This window comes from Otolemur garnettii, unplaced genomic scaffold (genome assembly GCF_000181295.1).
Source record: "Otolemur garnettii isolate 467f Iridium unplaced genomic scaffold, OtoGar3 scaffold00001, whole genome shotgun sequence".
Classification (NCBI taxonomy): Eukaryota; Metazoa; Chordata; class Mammalia; order Primates; family Galagidae; genus Otolemur; species Otolemur garnettii.
The window spans coordinates 50,756,342-50,780,886 of NW_003852396.1; the positions used below are offsets into that span (position 1 = coordinate 50,756,342).

A 24,545-nucleotide genomic window follows, 5' to 3' on the forward strand; every position below is an offset into this window, starting at 1 on the left:
CTGATTTATCTCTACTGGTGCTGATTTTGTTTCATAAGGGACACTCGGTGATGGCTAGAGGCATTTCTGCTGTCATAACTTGGAGAGAGGTGCTCCTGGCACCTAGTGGGTAAAGGTCACAGAAGCTGCTAAACCTCAGCCAATACACAGGCCCAAAGTCAGTAATGCAGAGGTTGACAAACCCAAAGCTAAAGAATGGACACAATTCATTTCTCGCCAGGTTATCTGGAGGGAGCAGTATTTAACAGCCCTTCAAAGAAGGAGAGAGCAAGTGAAGATAGGAAGTTATAGTCATAGAAAATAAAACACATACATCATACTTCTAAAACATAGGAAAAGAAGGCCCAGGTTAGGTGAACTTAGATAAAAAGCATTTTCCTCAAGCATGCAAAATTATTTTTGACTTAAAACCAAGATACTTATTTTGAGCAAACATCTTGAAGGAAGAATGGACCAGAATATTTGCCTGATGAACGAATATTTAACTCAGTGGAGAGAAGCCAATGAGGGAAGGTGGATATAGGCTGCATACATTTTTATACAACATATAAATAGTAAATAATTGATAGAAAAAGAGCTGTTCCACTTCTGCCCTTCTCAAAGCCATTTCCCAAATTTCAGTAGCATTAATGATCAGAGCCTCTTTTAGAAATCCAGGTCTTAAATGGATTATATTTAAATGTGCCCCCTGGAAAAAGCAGAACTCCTATGAGGTGACGAGCCTTGAGTGAATTGAAATCTTAGTGTATAATTCACTGATACTTGACCAAAACACACAGATAAGCTCATTCAAGATGCTATGCTTCAAAATATCTTTGCAAAGAGAATGGTTCTAAAGTTACCCAACTAAGGGGCCATTTTTATTCCTTAGTATACACATTATAGAAGCTTTATTTTAAAAAAATGATGGAATGGAATAGAATTTGTACTTGCAGATGGATAAAGACCTTAGCACCATATTTTCTATCAATTCTTTCTTGAATTGTTGTGTGTATGTGTGCTACTAGAGGTGTGCTTCAAACACAATCTGTCTACATACCTACAAAGAAAAATAAAAAAGGTGAAAGAAAAAAGAAAAAAATACCCTGAGACATGTATTAAGTCTAGTTGTTACATTATAAAACCATGTGCTGGGGGATCCAATCAGGAAGTTTCTCTGGGCATTTAAAGTATGATTTTATTTATAAAATTTCTAGGTCTGTGCAGCTTCTGAGGAAGCTTATAATATAAAGCACAATTCCATTTATGTATTCATCACTTTTCAGTAACTCCAGTGAATATTATCTCTGGCTTCTGCACTGTGCTGAGTGTTGAGAAGAACAGAGTGGATTTGGCAAAACGGGCTCTTGTCCTTCAGCCCCTTACAGTGTAGACTGAAATAGAAACTGAAAACATATACAGTGACTCACTACGTATTTATAACTGGTAATTGGATCTATTAAGATAATGCATATAAGTATACCCAGATTTATTGTATCCTTCATTCATTTCTGTGGATCAAATAATGTAGACTATTGAGATAGTCCCAAGTGTATGTTTGCAATGGCTAGACAAGCACATCCAGAACATAGTTTATTCTCTCAGAGAGAAACCATCCCTCAAGACTGTTTGCAGTTGTCGATTATCTTAAGGGTTGAACTTGACTGAGAAATTTACATCTGTGTGTATAAAATGCCGAATCTTTTTAACAGTGTTCCCATCTTTTCTATTTCAGGGTTTTTGGAGCTGCCATACTTCTTACCTCTACCCTCAATATGTTAATCCCATCAGCAGCCAGGGTGCATTATGGGTGTGTCATTTTTGTAAGAATATTGCAGGGACTTGTTGAGGTATGGAACTACGAGATGATAATCATTTTAATGTTGGCATGGAATGGAGTAAGATTAGTTTATCTTTGACTTTATATATAAACGTATTTTAATAGGCAATATCTACCTCGTGTTAAAGGAAAAAAATGGGACATTAGCAAAGTTAGGCAAATATTTTTGTTTTAAACAAGCTTAAATTTTAATTGTGACTGCTAAAATTGAGGTGGATTAAAGAAATGTTCTAGTGACTATTTGACTTAAGAAAAACAGGCACTTTTGTTAATGTGTTGTAATAAGAATATTTCAGTCTGTCCTTTGCTACCCAATTAATTCCTTTGGGGAGTTTTTTTTCCTAAGCCCCGGTCAGTCTTGAATTCAAGATTGAGTTTCACCAAACTATTTCATTGAATATATTTTTTTGTCATCAAACTGTAATGGTTAGGTCCTGTTCCATCAGCCTGTGGAATGTGAAATACTACCATTTAAACACTTGAATTTGAGCTACCAATTACTCCTTCTCCTTCTGTGGAGTGTAATGGGAATTGATAAATAATATAAAATAGGACGGCAAATTAATTCCCTCAAATTAATTGATAAATAATATAAAATATGAGGGCAAATTAATTCCCCTCCTCTAATAAAAATGATAGCACACAAGTAATAGGAACAGGGTAATTATTTTAGGGGTCTAAAGTTCTACTTTCAGAAAGTTTGCATTCTGGTATCTAAGCAACACCTTTCCTCTACAGATAGATACCTTTTATTTGGGAATCACTGAATTTTGTGCCTTGCAAAAATATCTTCTAAATTTCTCAAACTGTTCAGAATTGCACATGAATGGATTTATATATCAACTCATTTTTTTTTCTTTTTTGCCTCAGTTGGAAGAAATTTGAGGTAGAAAGACCTTAGGGTGTGCAGGAATGGAACTGATTAGTAAAAGGACTCTGTCTTACGCAGTTCAGACTGAAGGCTTTTAAAACGGAATGTCAGGGAATTGGTGAGGGCCACGAGTAGGAGCTTTTCCTAATACCTGTGACTGTCCTATAGAAAACAGCATCAGAGGAGGGAGTATGCACGTTTCACCATGGACCTGGATCCTAAACGGTGATACATGTCTCTCCCCTTCACAGGGCGTCACCTACCCAGCATGTCATGGGATATGGAGCAAATGGGCCCCTCCTCTAGAGCGGAGTAGACTGGCAACCACCTCCTTCTGTGGTGAGTACCGGCTGTGTGCAGATGTGGTTATGGTGGTGAGTACCGTGTGTAGATGTGGTTATGGTGGGTTAAAGTTTAGGAAAAATTTGGGTAAGAATTGAAAATTTGCTAGATTCACTTGTAAAACCATCTAGTTTTCAGGCTGGTACCTATGAGAGTGTGTGCGGGGTTTGTGTGTGTAAGGTTTTGACCACCATTTCTTTTTCTGTAACTCTTAGTGTTCTTAAATCCTCTATTTTTTCTTGTGCTTTATATTTTTTGAGGAGCTGATCCACTTACCTAAGTTTTCAAATATACTCATGGGTGGTTTTCAAAATACTCTTCTATTAACGTATTATTTTTTGAGAAACTCAGTGCTGTTTCCTTTTATTATAGCCTAATATAGAGATGAAAAAATACAAATTTTAAAAACTTCTACAAAGGTTAAAAATATAAAGAAGTAGAGACTGAATTTATGTTTCCACACATTCATTTTACTTTGAATCTGGTTTGGTGTTAACACCTAACACTTTGTCAGAATTTGTACTTGATATAACTGTGTGCTAGAAGGTTAGTGGACAAAATCCGTATAAAAATAACTATGTAATTAAAATTGATATGATTTTCAACTATTCTCATAAGTACTGTTGTTCCACTTTCCTAATTATTATAACTTCAATTTTCAGAACAAAAATGAGTTTACCACTATTTTATGTAACATAATTAACAAATGTATATTAAATCCTTAATCCCAATTTTTAAAATTTAGAGCTTTTCCCACTAATCTGAAAGGACCTTTGGTTCACAGCTTACTTTTATAATATCTTAAGATAGTTAATGTGATTTCAAGCCATCCTTTGTCTGCAGAGAGTTCCGGTATTTTGTCTTTATACCAAACCAGCAAGGCAGGAAAGTGGTTCCCTTTCCAAATATCAAGAATATCCACCTATTTTAAAATTAGGAAAATTTGAACCACCATCAATAATCCTAATGATAGGAAATTAAGGCTGCTGTAATCTTTCTTTGTATTTAAACTATAACATTAGCTTCACAGTGTTATTTCCTACATAATTTACAAGCATGTGGGCTTCAATGATGGGCATCCATGCTGCTATCTGTCTATACTTTTAAGACATTGTTTGCACAATTGCTTTTGGTAAATTTTAAAATGAAACCAGAAAATACTACACAAAACCGAAGCTACATGACTGTGCTACAGGAGAGAGAGGAGCGAGGTGTCCAGGGTAGATTTAAGGTGACTGGTTAGTGCTGAAGACTCCGCTCCCGACCCAGCACAGAAATGTGTGCCCTCCAGTGTGGCTTTTTTATTATTTTTAAATTTCTGTTTTGTGTCAGGTAAGAGGTAAATGGTATCCACTTACATAGTCCTATGTAAGTGTGTAGGTGTGTCTGGTGTGAGCTGTGTGTATGGGTGTGTGTGCACACGTACCTGCGGGTGCAAGCATGTGTTTGTGAAATCAACCAAGCAAGGGGAGGTGGAGTCAAGAACTTACGCTGATTTCACCCCCTTCCTCCCTTCAGGTTCCTATGCCGGAGCTGTGATTGCAATGCCCTTAGCTGGCATTCTCGTACAGTATACTGGCTGGTCTTCGGTATTTTATGTCTATGGTATGTCCTAGTTCTACATATTTTAAATAAAATGTGCATAGGAAGAGTGGTTGCAGATAAGGAAGAGTGGTGGCAGATAAGGAGGTCAATGACTGAATACATTTCTGTGTTTATTCACTTATTTTCTTCCTTTAAGAATCATCTGTTCAAAACATAATCAGTTGGGGTGGATTATAGATCTAAATGTGACAAAAAATAATCATCTGTTCATATTCTAAGATCAAGGAATTTATTATATTTCTTAGTTTCTCGACATCGTTATTTCTTGTTTTAAAAGCAATCACTTGGCTGATGGAAACTTTGTAACGTATAAAATATATGTCCTTGATTATGAAGAAAAAGCGTTACGTGCGCTATTTAAAGTCTGATGAGGAGTATTCCATGGTGTGCATCTACCACATTTTTTTAATCTTGTCAGCTATTGATGGACACTTAAGTTAATTTCATATCTCTGCTATTTTTAATAGTGCTGCAGTTAACACATGAGTACAGTTATCTTTTTGGTGCAATCTCTCTTTTCCTTGCTGGTAGTTCTGCTTTTAGTTCTTGGAGAAATCCTTACACTGTTTTTCACAGAGATTATGCTCATTTATATTTACACCCAATACCCCCAAAGCCCTGGCTTCCCCATTACACAATCCACCCATGTAAATTACACTGGTACCCCATGAATTTATACAAATAAAAGCCAATGAGAAGGAAAGAGCTGGACATCACTTCCTATTCTTTTTTGCTGTTACTTTCTTGATTATTTCCCTGATTCTGCTTCACCACTACTGAATTGAAAGCTGGACAGCAGTTAGTGCTCATGCAGCAATTCCGTTTTGAGATGAAATATCAGTAGTCAGCTACTTCAGCAGCACACCTCAGTCCCTGCTTCCCCAGAATTAGAGGTCCCGTTTTAAAATAAAATAAGAAACATTAACTTTGAACACCCTTTTTTATTTATTTTCTAACAAGAAGCTGAAAGCTTAGCACTTCCAAGGATCCCTAAGATCTTTCTCTCTAAGAGGCACTTTTTAATAATGGGGAAAGGGAGAAATATAGGAGAGCTGGATTCCAACTGGTACTGTCACTGATTAACACCGTCCTTGGACACTGGCATGAGAATCTGAAAGATTAATGAAGTCGTGCAGTAGATCACTATCTCGCTGCTTCCAAATTTGTCCCGACTTCTTCACATTTTGAAATGTTCTTATCTGACAAATTCTTATGCTTGCCAGGTGTTATTAAATTCTACTTTACGATAGGGCCTCCTTTTGTGGTTAAAAAGCCACGGATAGGTTTTTCGATCTCTGCCTTAAATTGTATAGGTATTTGCGAATATTTATCCTTTAGGAAGAATTTTTACATCAGATTTTAATTTCTGATGTAAATTTTATGAAATTTTCAAGGGAGCCCACAATTCAACAGAGTTTAAAAGCACTGGTTTGCAGAGTATGTCTCCCAAGTTGGTATGGCTATCCACTAAATACTCTGATTTGGGGTTAGTCCATTCCTTAATTGAAGATAGAGGTGATTGTAAAGTAAGAATACAAACCTAAACAAGGCACTCATAAAATCTAATGTCTTTATTTAAAGTTACGTCTCATTTGATATTTATAACTGAATGAGACAACATCAAAGTTAAAACATTAGATGACCAGAAAATACCATATCATAGTATTGCTTATTTGTTGTGTGTAACAATAACTGGATCTGAAGCCACACATTCAATATTCATATTTTAAAGATTAATTAGATGCCCATATAGTGGAGTAAGTTTTAAAACAGTTAATGTGTACAGTGTAATTAGCAGGGTGTCTGGCATTTAGGGGAATTCAGTTAGTGGTAATGATGATTATTATAAAATTATAAGAGCTGCCAAGTATTGGGTGCTTTTTTGTGCCATCCACTGTGCTGAATGATTTATATATTATCTCCTTCAACTTTAATTCCCATTATCCCATGAAAATCAATTTTTATTCCATTTTTTACTGGAAATTAAAAGAGGTTTGGTCACTGGTTGGATCGTATAGCTCATGAGTGGCCCAGCCAGGATGTGAAGTAGGAGAGCTATATTTAGTAGTCACTACGTTGCACCAACTTTTCAAACACTTCCTGACCTTAAATCACGTTTGCTGGTGGGTTCAATAATTACTTTTTTCATGTTTTTATTTTTTTATGTTTTTTAAAATTTAAATCACAACTGTGTACATTAATGCATTTATGGGGTACAATGTGTTGATTTTATATACAATTTAGAGTGCTTACATCAAGGAACACTGCGCATCAGAAGCCATTCATGGTACTAAAGAACAGTTCTTAGAGATTAAATAAGAAAAAGAAAATATATATATATATAATATTATAGAGATCAGGGCCATTCAGATTGTTACCCAAGGGATGAAGAGAATAGTGTGAAGGAAAATGAAACAGGCAGCTGCTGGGAAACCAGAACAAATCACTCAAACTTCTTTCTGTTATTAATGGTTACAGTTTTCTGTCAAACAGTAGGGATGTGTTTTAATGCGGAGAGTGCCAACGAAAGAAGGGAATGAAAAGAGGATTTGCAAACAATTTGTGTCCTTGGGAGTTAGAACTTTTGTCTGCCCAAAGAATGATTATTGGGCAACAGTATGCACTGAGAATACTGGGGCAGATGGTCCCCTGAAGGGTTAAGTGTTACCACATTCATCAGAGAGGCTCGTGGTTTATGTAAGTCACTCGGGCTAAAATAATCTAGGTTTTTATTTAAGTGCCAATGGGAAGGTAAAATGAGCAATTCTTTTCTCTAGAAATGCAAATCAGTTTCATGTATTTATTCAAGACAGACAAATAAGACAGGGATTTATTTACCGCTTAAAAAGTTGTTTGCGGACAGGTATTTTATCTAGTTTCTCTCCATTAGCAGAGTGCCTAGAATAGGAACTGTTCAGTAAATTTGTGTTGTGTATATAAATACCTTTCAGAAGACATTACTCCATAATTATTTATCATTCCTTGTCTCACAGTGCGGTTTAATAGAACAAAAAAATAAAAGCACAGGACTAGACTTGAGGAAGTTTGACGTGTAGTGGCAAAAGACAAGAAGAGATACCTAAAGCCAGCTGGAGAACAAAAGTGTGAATTCCCAGCCTGTAGAATTTTGTCATAAGATTATTGCAGTTTCATTCCAGCATGTTGCCATTCAATGGAAATATTTGTGATGGCTTTATGTGACTTTCCCTTTTTGAATTGTTGCTTGCAGGAAGCTTTGGAATGGTCTGGTACATGTTTTGGCTTTTGGTGTCTTACGAGAGCCCTGCAAAACATCCTACGATTACAGATGAAGAACGTAGGTACATAGAAGAAAGCATTGGAGAGAGTGCAAATCTTTTAGGTGCAATGGAAGTAAGAACTTTATTATGGTGTATATTCTTAATCTTATTCCCCATCTCATCCCCTCTTGACCAAGTGCAAGTCCTTATTCAACAAACTCATTTGGTATTAATCATGATGGGCTTTTTCAATCTATTCATATTCCCTGACAGAAATAACTACCACTCTTCCTTCATCCATCTTTTTTTTTTTCTTTTCTTTTCTTAAGCATTTAAAAATGTGCTTTGGATTTGAGTTATGACTGTCAACTTAAGCAAGTTTTAAAAACCGTTCATACGGTCTAAAATGTAAACAAATTCAACCAATATTTGTTAATTTTAAATTATAAGAAATTCCTAATCATGGATATTCTATTTGTATTTTTATATTTATTCGGTACAGTAGCTCCCCCTTATCTGTAAGGGAAACTTTCCAAGAGCCTCAGTGAAACTGTAGATAATACCAAACCCTACATACACTACTGTTTTTTCTTATAAATACCTGTGATTAATTAAAAAATTTATAGATCAACAAAGGCTAATACAAATAGAACAATTTTAACAGTCTCCTGTAACTAAAGTTATATGAATACAGATGCACAATCTCTCTCTCTCTCAAAATATCTTATTGTACTATCTTATGGTTAAACGATATTTCAGCAAGTGAAACTTCAGACAAAGGAGGACTATTATGTTCTAAATGTAGGTTTTACACATACATATTTATGTTATATGTGGTTTAGGAAATACTGAAATATTCGAACACTAACATAAAAATATTTTAAACAAAATTTAATCCCTTTATTGATGAAATATCATCATCTTTGAGTATTGTTATGAATATCAAATATCAGAAAGATAACATCATGAGACCTATTTTGAATGGTTTGATTTCTTAAATATCATTTACAAAGGGAAAAAATGTAATTCTGTTTCAATAATGCAAATATTTTATTCCAGGTGACAATGTAATCATAGTCATTAACAAATAGCCATCTGATATCATAAAATTAGTAAATACAGATAGTATTTAGTAAAAAATGCATTTGGACAGGTTTAGTAATTTCACAATCTGATCAACCTAGTCAGTAACTCGGTTTCATACGGTAAGTGCTAGAAGGTATCAGGCACTGGCTGAGAGGCCAAATTTGCCCCTTGCAGTGTATGAATCTGCTCTTTTTTTTGAAAAGCTCCGTCTGTATTTTAGGTGTGTTTGATTCCAGCCCTGATTCTCTACTTCATTTGTACTGGATGGCCTGTCTTTGACATTTCATCCTAGGTAAAAAAGTCTATCACCCACTGCTGCTGAGCTACCTTGTTCTTTGATGAATAAGAAAAATCCCATTGCATAACTTTCAGAAGTGAAACTTCAGTGATTAAAAAAAAAATTCGTAGGACTCTGGAAGGCCAAGGCAGGTGGATTGCTTGAGCTCAGGAGTTTTGAGATCAGCCTGAGCAAGTGCAAGACCCTGTCTCTAAAAAATAGCCAGATGGTGTAGTGGGTGCCTGTAGTCCCAGCAACTTGGGAGGCTGAGGCCAAGAGGATCATTTCAGCCCAAGAGTTTGAGGTTGCTGTGAGCTATGACACCATAGCACTCTACTGAGAGTGACAAAGTGAGACTCTATCTCAAAAAATGTATATATATATATTACTTTGTGGTTTCATGAATTAGAAGATTGTCATTAGAACTTTTTTCTTCCTGTTTCTATCTTTCAATGAACTAGAAATTGTTTAGAGTGGCTACTCAAGAAATGAGGTGATATGGGGGTGGGTTGCGAATTGGCAGCGTGGTCCAGTGCCTGTCAGCTGCAGTTAAATACAAGCTGGTTGTGGTGAGTTCTGTATTTAGCTTCAGTTTCGAGCCAAAACACAATCCGATCAGCCTGAGCCTCATTCCTTTGCTATTTCTTTCCTTTGCCAGTTCTTGAGAGGTCATGTGACTAAATCAGACATAAATTAAAAAAAAAAAAAGCCAAAAGTTTAGCCTAAGTAAAAATCAATTCCTTTAGCCCCCCCAAAGAATAGCAGGTAGGGTGATAAAACAACATGAATCTTCATTTCCCATACCTGATTGATTTTCTAAATGTAAAATTTTACTCCTTACTAATGTGTCCTATGTTTCTGTAGCTTCAAAGCACATTTTAAAATGTGACACAATGGGAATGAAACTTGCATTTCACATTTTATCATGAATGAATTCAATATGCAGCAAAACAGAAAGAATGGTCAGATAAACATTGTGTGCTAACCACATAGGTGCAGTAATTGTTAACATCTTGCCGTATTTATTTATCTTTTGTTTTGCTATACTATTTTAAAATAGAACATCATAATTCCTTGCCCACAAATACTTCACATGTATCTTTAGAAAAATGACACCATTCTCCTTCACAATCCCACTACTATGCTATCAAACTTAATACAATTAAAAATAATTTCCTAACATCTAATACCTAAAACATACTCAAATGTCTAATACCCAGCCCATATTCTAATACCTAGTCTATATTAATATGTATTTTATAGCCATTTGTTTTGAGTCTGGACCTTGTTAAAAATTATACATAGCAATTGACTAGAACATGTTTTTAATCTGTTTTCTTTTAAAAATAAAGAATAATGGAAAAAGGAAAAATAATTCTTAGAAATCTGTATTCATGCTTTTAGAATTAATATTCTACAAACAGGAAATCTTGTATTTTTCTAAAGTGGAAACACTTTAATCAGTAATAGAGGTTATCTTTAAATATATATGCAGAAAAAGATGCACAAATCATAAAAGACTTGCTAATTTTTTTTGAGACAGAGTCTCACTCCATCACCCATGGTATCACACAGCTCACAGCAACCTCCAATTCCTGGGCTTAGGCGATTCTCTTGCCTCAGCCTCCTGAGTAGCTGGGACTATAGACACCCACCACAACACCCAGATGTTGCAATTTTTTTTGTTGTTGCAATTTGGCTGGGGCTGGGTTTGAACCTGCCACCCTCAGTATATGGGGCTGGCGCCCTACCCCCTGAGCCACAGGCGCTGCCCCAAATTTGCTAATTTTTAATAAATTAAACACACCTGTGAATCAAATAGCTAGTTCAATAAACAGAATGTTATAATACCATAGACTCCCCTTCAGAGCCCCCAACAATTTTTTGTGGTGTAGAATTAAATACTTTTACATTTGATGAAGTATTCTGCTGCCTAAAGAAGAAAGTTCTTAGGGGAGATGATCCTGGCGCGAAGACGGGAACATTTTCCTAGCAGGCAACTGTTTTTTATTTCTAATAATCTTCTGAAGTAATTTCTTATAGAGATATTATACTGCAGACTTTCCTGTGTTTGGACATTTTTGTTCTCTGTGAAATAAGTATATTGATTTGGGACTACTTTTTTTAGGACATATGTAAAATATTTTTTTAAAATTTCACTTTTTGAACCTAGTTATAATACTGTCATTATCCTAGCACAGTATTCATTACTTATTATTAGGAGAGGTTTTTGATTTGTTTCTTTTTCGCCTTCTAAGTGTATGTACTAGTGATCAGCACGATTTAACTTCCTACTAGCTTGCATTTAAAGTCCCACCCAATATTAGTCATGACGAGGCCTTATATCCAAAAACAGTCATTACATCTGGGTCAAAGATGTTTGCCTCCTCTTCCAGTCACAAAGCCAGGTCCAGCATCCCACGCCAGCTTTGAGTAAAGTTACATCAGGGTAGGTAATATTGCTTCTTCACCAGACAGTATTTGATATTCAGAATAAAGTAATTGAGAAAGTATTTGGAAATATGAGAGATGTTTTAAAGTCTAAAAATATCAGGTTCAGGGGACAATACGTACTTGCTTTATGTTTGGGCATATACAGGAGCTTTAATTTTTTAAAGCGTTTCCTACACAAAGCCAATCATGTTTAGACTGTTAATTTTTAATGTCTGAGTATCTATAGGTAACTATGCCCAGGGTATCCTGGGGGGGAGAAGGGGTTTACATGCCTCCACCAAGCCATTTGCCATGTGAATGTCACAAAACATTGCACTCCAGTATCATAGAATTTGTACTGATATCTGTTAGCTGTTAAGACAATGTATAGCTTGGTAGTAGAATAATTGACTTGAGATAGGGTACACACTTAAATTTTTATTTCTTTTTCTTCCCAACTACATGGAATTTTCAATGTTTTAAATAACGTATGTTGGATATCAGAAATCTGCTGATGTGGCAATGAATTTTAGCTGAGGCATGATCTATCACTGCTAAGAAAAAAAAGGAAAAAATAAAAAAAAATCATAGAAACTAGATCTATGCTTTTGGAATTAATTTCCTACATACATGGAATCTTTTATATTTATTCCTAAAGCTGGGGCAATTTCATGACTAACAGAGGTTGATATCTTATTTTTTTTATTTTCCAATGATTATTCTTGTGGCTGAGGTTCTCTAGGTGTTTGTAATTAATGATTCATTACTTCCTTTCAATCTTCTGCTCCCACCCCTTCATATACATCTTGAAAATACAAAGCACCTGTTATTCCCATGTAAGTTAGAAAATGGTCAGAATAACTCTCTTTTTGGGATTTCAGAAATTCAAGACTCCATGGAGGAAATTTTTTACATCTATGCCGGTCTATGCAATAATTGTCGCAAACTTCTGCAGAAGTTGGACTTTTTATTTATTGCTTATTAGTCAGCCAGCATATTTTGAAGAAGTCTTTGGATTTGAAATCAGCAAGGTATGTAAAGATTATCTTTATTTCAAGAGTGGATGATTTTTGTATTTACGTGGATTTTAAATTTCTTTGCCAAGATTTTATCTTCTAGGCTGGGCATGGTGGCTCATGCCTATAATCCTATACTCTAGGAAAATATGGTAGGAGGATTGCTTGAACTCAGAAGTTTGAGTCCAGCCTGAGCAAGGCAGAGCCTCCATCTTTACTTAAAATAGAATAATTAGCCAGTCATTGTGACAGGGGCCTGTAGTTCCAGATACTTGGGAGGCTGAGGCAGGAGGATTGCTTGAAGCCAGGAATTTGAGGTTCCTGTGTGCTAGGCTACAACCATGGAACTCTAACTGGGACAACAAAGTAAAAAAGGATTTTATCTCCCAAATTTAATATGTTACTCATCTATTCATTCAAAACAGAACTTATAGGAAATAGAGGATATATAAAGTGTTTCAGGGTCTATTGTATTCTATTGCCTACTAGAAACTGCTGTGTGGTGGTGGGAATATAGGCAAAAAAGACCTAGTCTCTAACTTCATGGAACTTACATCCCAGTGGGGGTGAGCTGCAGTGTAGTCTTTTCCCTGTAATTCAACATAACTTCTTCCAAGTCTCAGGTCAGAGAAAATATAACAGTGAATGAAAAAGTATTCTATTCAAATGGAATTGTACTTAGGTAATTACCAATCTATCTCTTCTTTCAAGCTTTCAGAAATCTGTTTAGCTAAAAGATAGGAAGATAGCAAAAAAAAATCTGAAAACATTCTTATGGTTTGTTCATCTAATTTATTAATTTACCAAGGATCATTGCACATGATATGCAGATCTTTGTGTTAGATTCAGAAATAAAAACATTGTTTCTGTCCTCAAGTGTTCACAGTTTGGTGGCGTAGTCAAAAAAATAAGTTGCCAATTACAGCACAACATGCTAAGTGCCACAGGCATTTGTTCACAGCTATAGAAATATCATCGTTTTGAGATTTTCTCTAACATAAAAACACTGCAGTATATTTATGTAAGGATTTGAAATTTAGAATGTTCTTTCATCTTCATGAACAAACCTGTTGGACAACTATCATCATGAATATTAAAACGCTGGGAAAACAGAAACTAGAGAAAATATTTAAATTGCCTAAAGTCGTGATAGTAACAAATGACAGAATCAAGTTTAGGCCCAGATTCTTTGATTTCTGTTTCCATTCCCTTTCCTATGCCATGCACATTTAGGTAAATCATACACGGATATCCATTCCAGCATTTGCAGAGTCTTTGCTGAATGCCATCTCTGTGCCCTGCTCTTTGCTGAGTCCTGAATGCACTGTGCTGGCAATGGTCTTGCCATCTCTCTTCATGTCATTACATAAGTCCAGCTGGGCTTGCTATTCATATTACATCTCTACTTGAAAGACTATCTGAGTTCCGGGGCTGAAGAAAACCTGAGTTGAGGAGTAGCTATTCTAAGAGCTCTTTTGTAATCCCTGTTTCTAAGGAAACTGTTTCCTCCATCCCTGAGAAGAATGGCTGCTTTAGACACGGCTCTTCTCTCTGGAGCTAATCAAACATTGCAGGGTAGCCTTTGGGAGCTCTGAGAGGTGTTACACTTCTCAACAAAGGCTGCTGGAGGTGTGAGTCCACGTTCATAAACTAGGACAAATAGGACCCTGAGAGGCTATTAATAAAGTCAGGGCTCATGGAGGAGGGTGCGAGAGCCCGCTGATGTTAATGAAACCGCATGGTCATTCTCGCTCTGCAGCGCGCCAGTTAATTGAGAAGGCGCGAGTAAAAGCAATAGTGTTGCAAAAACTAAAAATAAATCCACTAGACGAGTTGACTTATTTGATTTATTAAAATTTTTAACTAAAATTGTAGATAAATTCTATACACGGAGATTTGTCTTCAGATTTTCATTAGCTTGGTAAAAAAATTTTTTTTTTTTTTTTTAGTTACCTAAAAAATATGCAGAAGAAGTGATGGAGGACATAAAGCATGGGCTTTGGGTCTGGGCTGAGATGGCTGAGAATCCAAGCTCTATAGTAAAGTATTGCTATATAACATTGGGCTGGCTTACTGAATAAATGTTAGCACCAAATTTCTTATTATAAAGAATGGTATTAATAGTGTTTTCAGAAATATAGCAAAATTTAACTAATTATAATAAATAAAATATTTACATGAAAGGTCACTCTCTCCAACCTTAGTTAAGATGGAAATCTATTGATAAAACCACATATGTAATGGTTTAATCTTCACTTCAGGTATATTGAATCAGTTCAGACAGAGAGTGTATACACACACACACACACACACACACATAATTACATTTAGCTGCAGTAGGTATGTTTAAAGCAATCTGTGTAGAAATATAATTAGATCTACACGTATTAGTTAAGTATATGACTGTAAACTAATTATATATAGTTATATAATATGTTATATAGCACATATTGGAACTAATATGTATATATTATTTAACTACATAAGTATTTTAGTTGATATATGTATATATCGTAATTTACATTAGAGCAGGCTTATATGTATATATTATGTTAGCTTATGTTCCTAAGTAAAAATTTTCAGACTTTTGAGGATAGCATATCAGAATAAGGTCATGTTTTTTGGAAGAAAAGATTACCTAACAGAAATCAACCGAGTGAGCAGACATTTGTCCCTTTTGAGCTTCATATGTAGGAGAGGAAGAGAATAGCGTGGGCTGCTGTCCTTCCCTCGTGTGCAGCCCGCCCATTTCTGAACAGAGCGTGGATCAAATGGAGAGAGATGCACTCCTGATTGTGACCCAGAGAAGCAAAAGGGAGGATGGAGTTTCTGTGAAAAATCCATCAGTTATGAGCTCAAGACATTTTAACCTACAGCTGTCAAGTCTAAAAAAGTAATGAGGAACTTCTGATGATAGTCTAAGAAGGTTTTGATTGTTCTGATCACGTGGGAAGTGATTGTTCAAAACAAGTCACCAAAAGCTGAGAAGACAGTTGAATAATTTTCATAACATTTTAAACCTTCCATGGCCCGTGAAGGTTTGAACCTTCTGTGGCCCAACTGAAAGACAGAATGTACTTCTGTATTGCCAGGGAGGACATGCATTACCCTCAGCTGTTCAGTCAGTGTTTTATTTAATCTCTAGAATTGGTAGCATCTTGCATACCCTTTACTGAGAGCGAATAAATGGTAACTTTGTTCAGTTATGACTATTATCGTAGGTTTGTTCTCTGCTTATGCATGCAATCAAACTGTTTGTTTGAATAGATAATAATAGTAGAAGATACTCAGAGGCATTAAATCCTGGGTCAAAATGAAGGCCAATTATGTGGACTTGGGAAACATGATTACTCCCAAGCTTTCAGCCTGCCTTTATAAACATCAAAAACACGGCATGTAATTCTATAAAAATCCTAACGATATGTTTCAGAACGTTTTGCTAAAAGGTTTCTTTCTACACATTGCTTTAACTGTATCTACTGCAGTTAGGAAGAAAGAGCCATTGTACTTTTTCTAAAGTACAATGACAAGTAAAGAGGCATTCTCAGTGACAAGTTAGCCCTAATGTCAGTTGGCTTGGTATCTTTACTTAGCTCACATTTGTTGAGCACCTGCTGCATGCCAGGTTTTGTTGTAAAGGAAGCACATTTGCATATGTTGTCTGATTGTGTTTGGGTTTTAGTCTTATATGGGGGGGGGTGCTAAGCACAGAGGTTAAGTAAGACCTTAGTCTTTGGACTCAGGTGGAACTGGCTCAAAACTTGGCCCTGACAATCACTTAAACCTTCTGAGTCTCAGTTTTGTCATTTATATTGAAATGATGGGAAAATAGAAACTAGAGAAAATATCAATATTAGTGTTAAAGACTTCCGTCTGGGCTGGAAGGGGTAAATAGTCTAAAGATTTAGCTTTCTTAGAATCATTCGCTACCTCAATTAATTATTACAAGACCGCAAGCCTATGACCTTGATACTATACTACACAACACTACCAAACAGATTGCTGTTTTATACTTTCAATAACTAAGACATACTTAATACAAATAATAAACAGTTGGTTAATACTTACATATACCAGGACCTGAGCTGCAAAGTATACTTTGTAAGAAACTTCCTTATTTGTTTGCTATCAAAATTTGCTACCACCCTGTATGTGGTAATGCACCTTCTAAATTCATTTTATTCATACTTCCTGCCCCTATAAAGCCTGGAGAACAAGTGTTATGCATATAATGAATGGTTAAACATGTTTGTTGAACTGATGCTAGGTATGCTTTAGATTGTGCTATTTAGTATAAAATTAATTCAGAAATTATATGCCACTATAGGACAGTGTGACCAAGTATTGATAATTGATATAGAAAATAATTAAAATTGAAGAATCGATCTGCACTATCTGGGTACTTACTCTATGGAAATTAAATCTGTTATAAAACGTATAAGAGATATGTGCCTAGTGTTTTCAAAATCCAAATACAATATATTTTTAGTCGTATGAATTAAAAAATGAATTTAAAAATACAACTTCTTCAAAGTGGGTCAAGTGTATTTTTTCTCTTTTGTTTCTCTTCCATCCTTCTCCTGCTAATGATGTATTTGTGCAAACACATTGGAGAAATTAGATAGAGACACAAATATAAAGTGCCGTGTGATAAGATTCATCATGGTTGATTCATATACTCAAAATTTACTGAGTCACAACACCACCAAAAATTCCCTTCTTGTAGATGATAAAAAGGGATCAAAGTACATGTATTTAGCTTTTCTCATTTATTCTCTGGAAGTCATTCTAGGAACGAGTAAGCGGTCATTTGGAGATAGTATTTCTCTTCCTTTGTCCATAAAGCACTGATGATGGATTCAGAAAACCAAGGCCATTACCTGGCTCACATTGTTTGTGGTCACGTATATTTCTCCCCCTTCTTGTTTTTCATCAGGTTGGCATGCTGTCCGCTGTGCCACACTTAGTAATGACAATCATTGTGCCTATTGGAGGGCAAATTGCAGATTTTCTAAGAAGCAAGCAAATTCTTTCAACTACCACCGTGAGAAAGATCATGAACTGTGGTGGTAAGTCCGTAAGTGTTAGTAGGGACCCGCTTCTAAGGTCACTAAATTCTAATCCACAGGCGTGAATAACTGTTTCTACTCATATCAAATTACTTAATTGCAGCTAAATTTGTGCCTTTATTACTTATTTAAAATCACTTTCCCATCTTCAAACTTTTCATAATCCCTAGTTTTGAATAACTACATAATAATCTCATTTGTATATATTGTAACAAAGTTTACTCACCGTTGAAACTCTGGGTTGTTCTGGATGTTTTTATGAAAACACAAGAACGGCTTCAGTAATCTGTCATAAATTATTACTATTATTATTATTTTTTAAGACAGACTTGCTGAAGTAGAAATTCTAAATTAGTAAGTATTAGCTTTTTAGCAGTTTTGCCTCATTGGTAAAATCTACACATATTTTTAAAGTATTTCCATGTATTTGCTTCTGAAGGTTTTGGCATGGAAGCCACATTGCTTCTGGTTGTTGGCTATTCTCATACCAGAGGGGTGGCTATCTCGTTCTTGGTACTTGCAGTGGGATTCAGCGGATTTGCTATTTCTGGTAAGATTTGTTTCTTTGTAGTTATGACATCTTTGTATTTGTGACATTCTGATTTTTGCTGGTGATCATATGTGTGTTTATTATATTTATATATATATGTATATAATACACACATACATACACCCATATCTTGTAAATGTTAATAGTCAAAGTATTTCCATTAGGGAATTAAAAATAATAAAACATTTAGAAAACATTATTTGGATTGCTTGCTACTCACTTCCCCCACTCCCATTACCATTTTGCTGCTTTTGTTGTTAAGAAAACATTTCCTCCTCACTGTGACATGAGCATGACATATTAAGTATCGGATACCTTATTCTATTTCCATGATAACCCTGAGCTAAATTATCAAAGGATAGTTGTCAAGCAGATGTTACGTATCCAGTATTGTTTTCAAAGTTGTGATGTGATGTTGTTATAGGTCCTCATTTTTAAGAGGCTTAGAATTCCCTGAGTCAAAACTCACATGTGCATTTCAGGTTTCAACGTTAACCATTTGGACATTGCTCCGAGATACGCCAGTATCTTAATGGGCATTTCGAACGGTGTCGGCACCTTATCAGGAATGGTTTGCCCTATCATTGTTGGTGCAATGACCAAGAATAAGGTAAGATGGTGCAAAACCGATGTTTAGTTGTGGAAAATTTCCTCTCACAACGAGAGTTCCTTTGTGGGAAAGACTTAACTTGTTCTTGTTGGCATTCTCCGTCTATTCCAGTCACCACACCTCTCCGTAGGGATGAAAATTAAAGAAGAAAATTGAGACAGGGAAGAAAATATCTCTTTAAGAACTAAGAAAGTTCATTTCCACAACCAATAAGAAATATGTTTCTCAACACCTTTTAATATTTGTGATATTTCAGGTGTGACAAAAACAAACCCAAACCTCCAAGATTTTGCTTCTAGTGTATAAAAATAAACACAAGTCTTCTGAGCTTTATTTGTCATCAGCTATAGTTTCCTGTATGTGTTTATAGACCTTCAAAATTATGACTTACTAGAGGAAATAAACAAAAATAGTGGAATGAAAAGAAGAGCAATCCAATGGAAATGACAAGACAGGATGAATACTTTAAAAATCAGTGGGCCATAGCTATGTTTTGAATGTTATTTCTAACTTTTAGATTTAAAAATATTAAATAATGAAAGTGACAGTATTACAGAAATTTTTTTTTAGGAGAATGCTTGCTTTATAGAGTCAGGATAGAGATTTCCCTGAAGATAGTGTTTTGTAAAAACTCAATGGCAGAGCATTTGGGGACTAGGTTAGGCGTTTCCATGGTGTGGAGTTTATTCTCACAATGCCACTTCTTGTCACTGCAGTCACGTGAGGAGTGGCAGTATGTCTTCCTGATTGCTGCCCTAGTTCACTATGGTGGAGTTATATTTTATGCAATATTTGCTTCGGGAGAGAAGCAACCCTGGGCAGATCCTGAGGAAACAAGTGAAGAAAAATGTGGATTTATCCATGAAGACGAGCTTGATGAAGAAACAGGGGACATTACTCAAAATTATATAAATTATGGTACTGCCAAGTCTTATGGTGCCACAACACAGGCCAATGGCGGTTGGCCCAATGGTTGGGAAAAGAAAGAGGAATTTGTACAAGAAGAGGTACGAGACTCATATAGCTATAAGGACCGAGATGATTATTCATAACAAAACTAATTGCTGGATTTATTTTTAGTGTTTGTGATTAAATTCATTGTGATTGCACAAAAATTTAAAAAAAAATGTGGTGTAAACATGTAAACATATCACCCAGGCAAGACTTGCTGTAAAAAATGATATCAAAACAAACCCATGAAGTTACCATCAAGTGCAATCTGTAGAAGTTGTGAAGTTCTATCGTTTCCATTCAGGTAATCCATCCTTGCCTTTGTGATGTAAAGGTTGACTTGTCAAAACTGTAGAAACAAAGTAGTTACTCATTCAATTCACACGAGTGAACACTCATCACCATTTAATAAAGCACAACTAAACAGTTGGCACATCTCATCCTACAAAGGTTAGGAAGCCAAAGCTACTTGATCATGCAACATGCACTTAAATATTTGTTACAATGTATTGCAAGATATCATACAGAAGTCCTGTTTAAAAAAAAATAAGCAAAACAATCAAGTTGGCTGCCTCATGTGTTGGCAACGTTTATTAACTGTAAATCATGTAGCTGGGATATTTTACCATTAAAGAAGTATATTGTATATTAGCAGCTAGCAAGTTGTACTGATAATTATTAGAATTACATAATGTGGGATATTTTGTTGGTCCTCAAAAGGAATATCTTGCAGTGTTTCCTATGAAATGCTTGGGCACATACACTTACTCCCAAAGAGAGCTTGTTAATTGAGGGGTATGCTTCATGTTCCTCCATTCCTTTACCTACCAGTATAAACCCTTCACATTTCAATAAAACCCAACTTTTCATGTAGCACCTCACGTCACTTTTTTGCAAAAAAAAAATTATAAAAAGAATAGACTTCAATGTATTTTTTATTACAACTTTGTACTGGTTGTAACATGCGTTAGGGACAAAAAAAAAGATATATACAAAATAAAGAATCTAATAAGAAATTTGCTATGGGGATGTAGCCCTTCACATGCAATATTAACAACCAATGACCTAGAAAATGGTTTAGATATCTTTCTTCCTTAATAAATGCTATATGAAACTTGTGCCACAGAGCTATATAGACTATGAAAAGATAAACTTAATAGAGATATTGTAAGTAGAAGATTTTATTATTTAAAGTCCTATTTGAGAGATATTTGTCTTAAAATATAGGACAATAAATTATATTGAAATTATATCTATATATATCTGTATATCTTATACATATTCATGCACAGGAACATAATAAACGATCTTCACATGAAACCAAAAGTAGCATACACCTAATGTTGGGTTAGGGGACTGCAATTTCTACTTTCATAGAGTCATAGAATTTTAGATAGGGAAGAGGCATTTTTGCTTGTCATTTCTTAATATAACTCAACATGAATTGCAACATTTGTGTACCAAGCAATAAGTGCAATGCATACAAAATTTCCTGTCTGTACATGATCTTAATTTTGCTTGTGGTAGCTGTTTGGGTGGTTGGAATGATTTTTTTTTTCCTTTTGAAACAATTGACATCAGACCTCTTTATAATGTTCTAAAATGATAATAATGCATTTCCCAATTCTACTAAAAATATTCCTGGTGTATTTAATTGTCTATTCTGGGTATTTGATCTCTTCATTGTATTGTGCTAGTGACTGGAGACCCTGCTACTGCAAATATAAAACAAAGTTTATTTTAAAAATGCGAACCGTTCTTGACCTTAAGAAAATAAAAATACCTTTGGCTTTGTGTCTCAAAGTGATTTAATGCGATCAGAGCTTTTGTTTTGTTGAATGAAAAGATGTGAATGATCATCTTGTTGCAGAGAAAAGTATTAATAAAATGCTCTATTTATCCTTTTGTAAAAACAGTACATTAATCTGGATGTATTTTGTTTCATTTTTAACTTTAATGTGAACTTATCTTGTGGATCTTCTGATGAAGCCACATCTAGGCTCAAGGGAGCCTTTTTAGCCCCTCGAGATTTAGTGAAAGAGCAAGACATTCTTTAAATTTTGTGGGATACGGTTCCACAGAGAGTTTTAAATTGAGAAAGTTCTGAGTTGAAGTCCATCTTGCAATGACAGCCTGCTCGTAATTGCTGCTAACTTTAAAGAAAAATTTAGGGAAAAAACTCAAAACTTATTATATCTGGGTTACCACAAAATTTTCATTACTATACATAGCCTGTGTAACTATCCGAGTCATTTTTTACATATTATCTGATAGAACTACACAATGACCCCCAATAGTAAATATTCTAATTTTTAGCTTAGAAATGAAGAAACAGAAGTTTAGAAAATTTGAATAACTTCCCCAAGGTAAATAGAGTAATGCTGTTACATTATAATGTTTCAGCTAAACCAATTATCAGTGAGCAAAGTTTATCAAGGCAGACAACAGAATGTGTGTGTCACTGCGGAGACAATCATGTAGCTTAGATTTTTCTGTTTATAGATGTGTAGAAATGGAAGACTGTCTGTGTAATCTAAATCCATAGAATCTATAAAATCAGAGACTCATGAAACTTTACCGCGCAAAGGACTTGCAGGATGATGTCATTGACACCCTTTATTTAACAAATGAGGAACCCCGACTTGATCAAAGGGGCACAGCGATTGTTACAAAACTGGAAAGAAATACTATGATTAGCTATGCATTTACCCTTATTTTCCTTTTAAACCAGGTATTTTATTTAAAAAATGAATCAAGTAAGTATTCATGGCTTCAACCGCTACCCCCACATCCACCACTCACATAACTTACCATTGTGTGGACGTGGGAGGTGAGGAGATATGTTTTATCCTCCTACAGTCCTCTGCATAAAGAAACAGTGGCCAGAAACCCAGCCTAAGTCTGAAGGAGGCTCAGATGCCATCTCTGCATAACTTGATATGCAGGAATGAGATATATAAATTAATGTTAATTAACTAATTTGACCAATTCCATAACACAAAACTTACATTTCTTGTAAGAAAAGTGTTCTTAGTTGGGTGCAGTGAGTGGAGTTCAGTTAGCAGGAGGCTGAGACTGGAGGATTGCTGGAGTCCAGGATTTCAAAGATGTAATGTGCTGTGATCCTGCCTGTGAAGAGCCACATAGCCTCTGCACTACAGCAGCCTTGGCAAAAACAAACGGAGAAAATTAAATTGTTCTAATGATGTTTCCAAATACAGGCAGTGGCCACTTTAATTTGTTCTTATCTATCATACAAAATCACCATCCGTCAGCTTCTCCTCTTTCTCCTCCGTTTCCCCTCACTTTCCTCATCATTATACATCTCTAGCATTTTAACAACTTGTGAAATGTTTTCTCCTGCATTAACTTGTTGTGACCCCAAATCTACCTTGTAAAATGAAAAGGCCATGTATCATTATTGCTTTTTGTATTTTCCAGGTAAGGAAACCCAGATCTCATATAGTGTTGTTAATTTGCTAAGGATTCCCCAGCAAGGAAAGAACTAGAAGATAGACTATTTGGCCACAGCAAGAGAATATTTTCTTTTTACTTTTAAGTCTCCTCATTAGCTTTCTGATTAGAAACGCAGCACTCGGTGGGTAGGAGTGCTTCTTTATGTAAGGAACAGTATTAAAACCAATGAAAACAAATCTAACCAATAAACTTGCTGCCCAGTGATAAGCACTGTTAACATTTCCAGAACCTTCTCTATAAAAAACAAACAAAAAATCTTGAATATCTTCTGTAATTTACAAATACAATATTTCAGCCTACTTATGTATATTATATATTTTCATTTTGATTAATAGGGTTCTATAGTCTAATGTTCTATTATGTCACACGAACTATATGCTATCTTTTAATCCCGTAGCTTCCTTAGGAGCATCTCAGTTATTTCCAACATTTGGCTGCTTTTGTCATCTGTATTAGAAATATTGGGTGTTCATCCTTGCACCCTTTCCTGTTTGTGCTTGTGTGGATAAGCAGATTCAGTGTCACATATGCACACCTTCAACCTCTAGAACCCATGATGGATAATCAAGTTGTTATCCATTATTTATTTATTATTTACCAACAATCATTTATTATTCCTGTATTTGTTTTTAGGGAATGCTACAGGTTTTTCTGGGCCTCCCTCACTGAATCATTCATCTGCTCAGTCAATGTTTTTGAAGCACCCACACCTCACAAGGTACAGTAGGAAGTTCCTGAGGTATTTTTCTGACTCCCAGCTGCCCAGCAAGTCCACACAGATGTGGCCCAGAGAGGAGGCTCCTGGACATGGGCCCTCCCTAACAACCCTAAGGAAGGCTTTTTCTTAATTGCCAAATCTCCCGAAGGTGAGATACTTTCAAGGTGTAAAAGTGTACTCCATATGTCAATTTTTTTTTTTTTAAGTTTCAGGTAAGGAAGCTTTTCTCACCCTCAGAGATCCTCATGCTTCACAACTCCCAGGTCACCGGGTGAAATCAGTGTCTACTATCCCCAGTACCGGAATCGCTGTAGCAGGGAAGCCGCACTGAACTTCTAAGCCCATTCTCCAGTTCTCCTTCAAATCTCTTTCTGTTGTGTCCCTCCTCTGGGCTTCTCATGACCTGTACGTTTTTCCCTTTCCATGTTTTTTTCTCCATCTACCCTCAGTTTGAACCACCGTAGAAGCTACAAAGATTGAAT

General features: G+C 35.5%; 1 protein-coding gene across 3 annotated transcripts in view; it reads left to right on the forward strand.

Annotated features, from left to right (window-relative positions):
* Positions 1–20,381, forward strand: part of SLC17A6 (solute carrier family 17 member 6) — a 40,732-nt gene extending 20,351 nt beyond the window's left edge. The window contains exons 4-12 of one of the 3 annotated variants that reach the window (XM_012801409.1): positions 1,715–1,829; positions 2,942–3,029; positions 4,551–4,641; positions 7,871–8,009; positions 12,554–12,703; positions 17,625–17,757; positions 18,197–18,307; positions 18,790–18,917; positions 19,634–20,381. In XM_012801409.1, coding sequence (XP_012656863.1) covers positions 1,715–1,829; positions 2,942–3,029; positions 4,551–4,641; positions 7,871–8,009; positions 12,554–12,703; positions 17,625–17,757; positions 18,197–18,307; positions 18,790–18,917; positions 19,634–19,969 — 1,291 coding nt within the window. In that variant the 3' untranslated portion in view covers positions 19,970–20,381. Of the gene's footprint in view, positions 1–1,714; positions 1,830–2,941; positions 3,030–4,550; positions 4,642–7,866; positions 8,010–12,553; positions 12,704–17,624; positions 17,758–18,196; positions 18,308–18,789; positions 18,918–19,633 lie in introns of all 3 variants that reach the window. The other 2 variants (XM_003781185.2, XM_012801414.1) reach the window with 2 other exon arrangements.
* Positions 20,382–24,545: the final 4,164 nt, after the last annotated feature.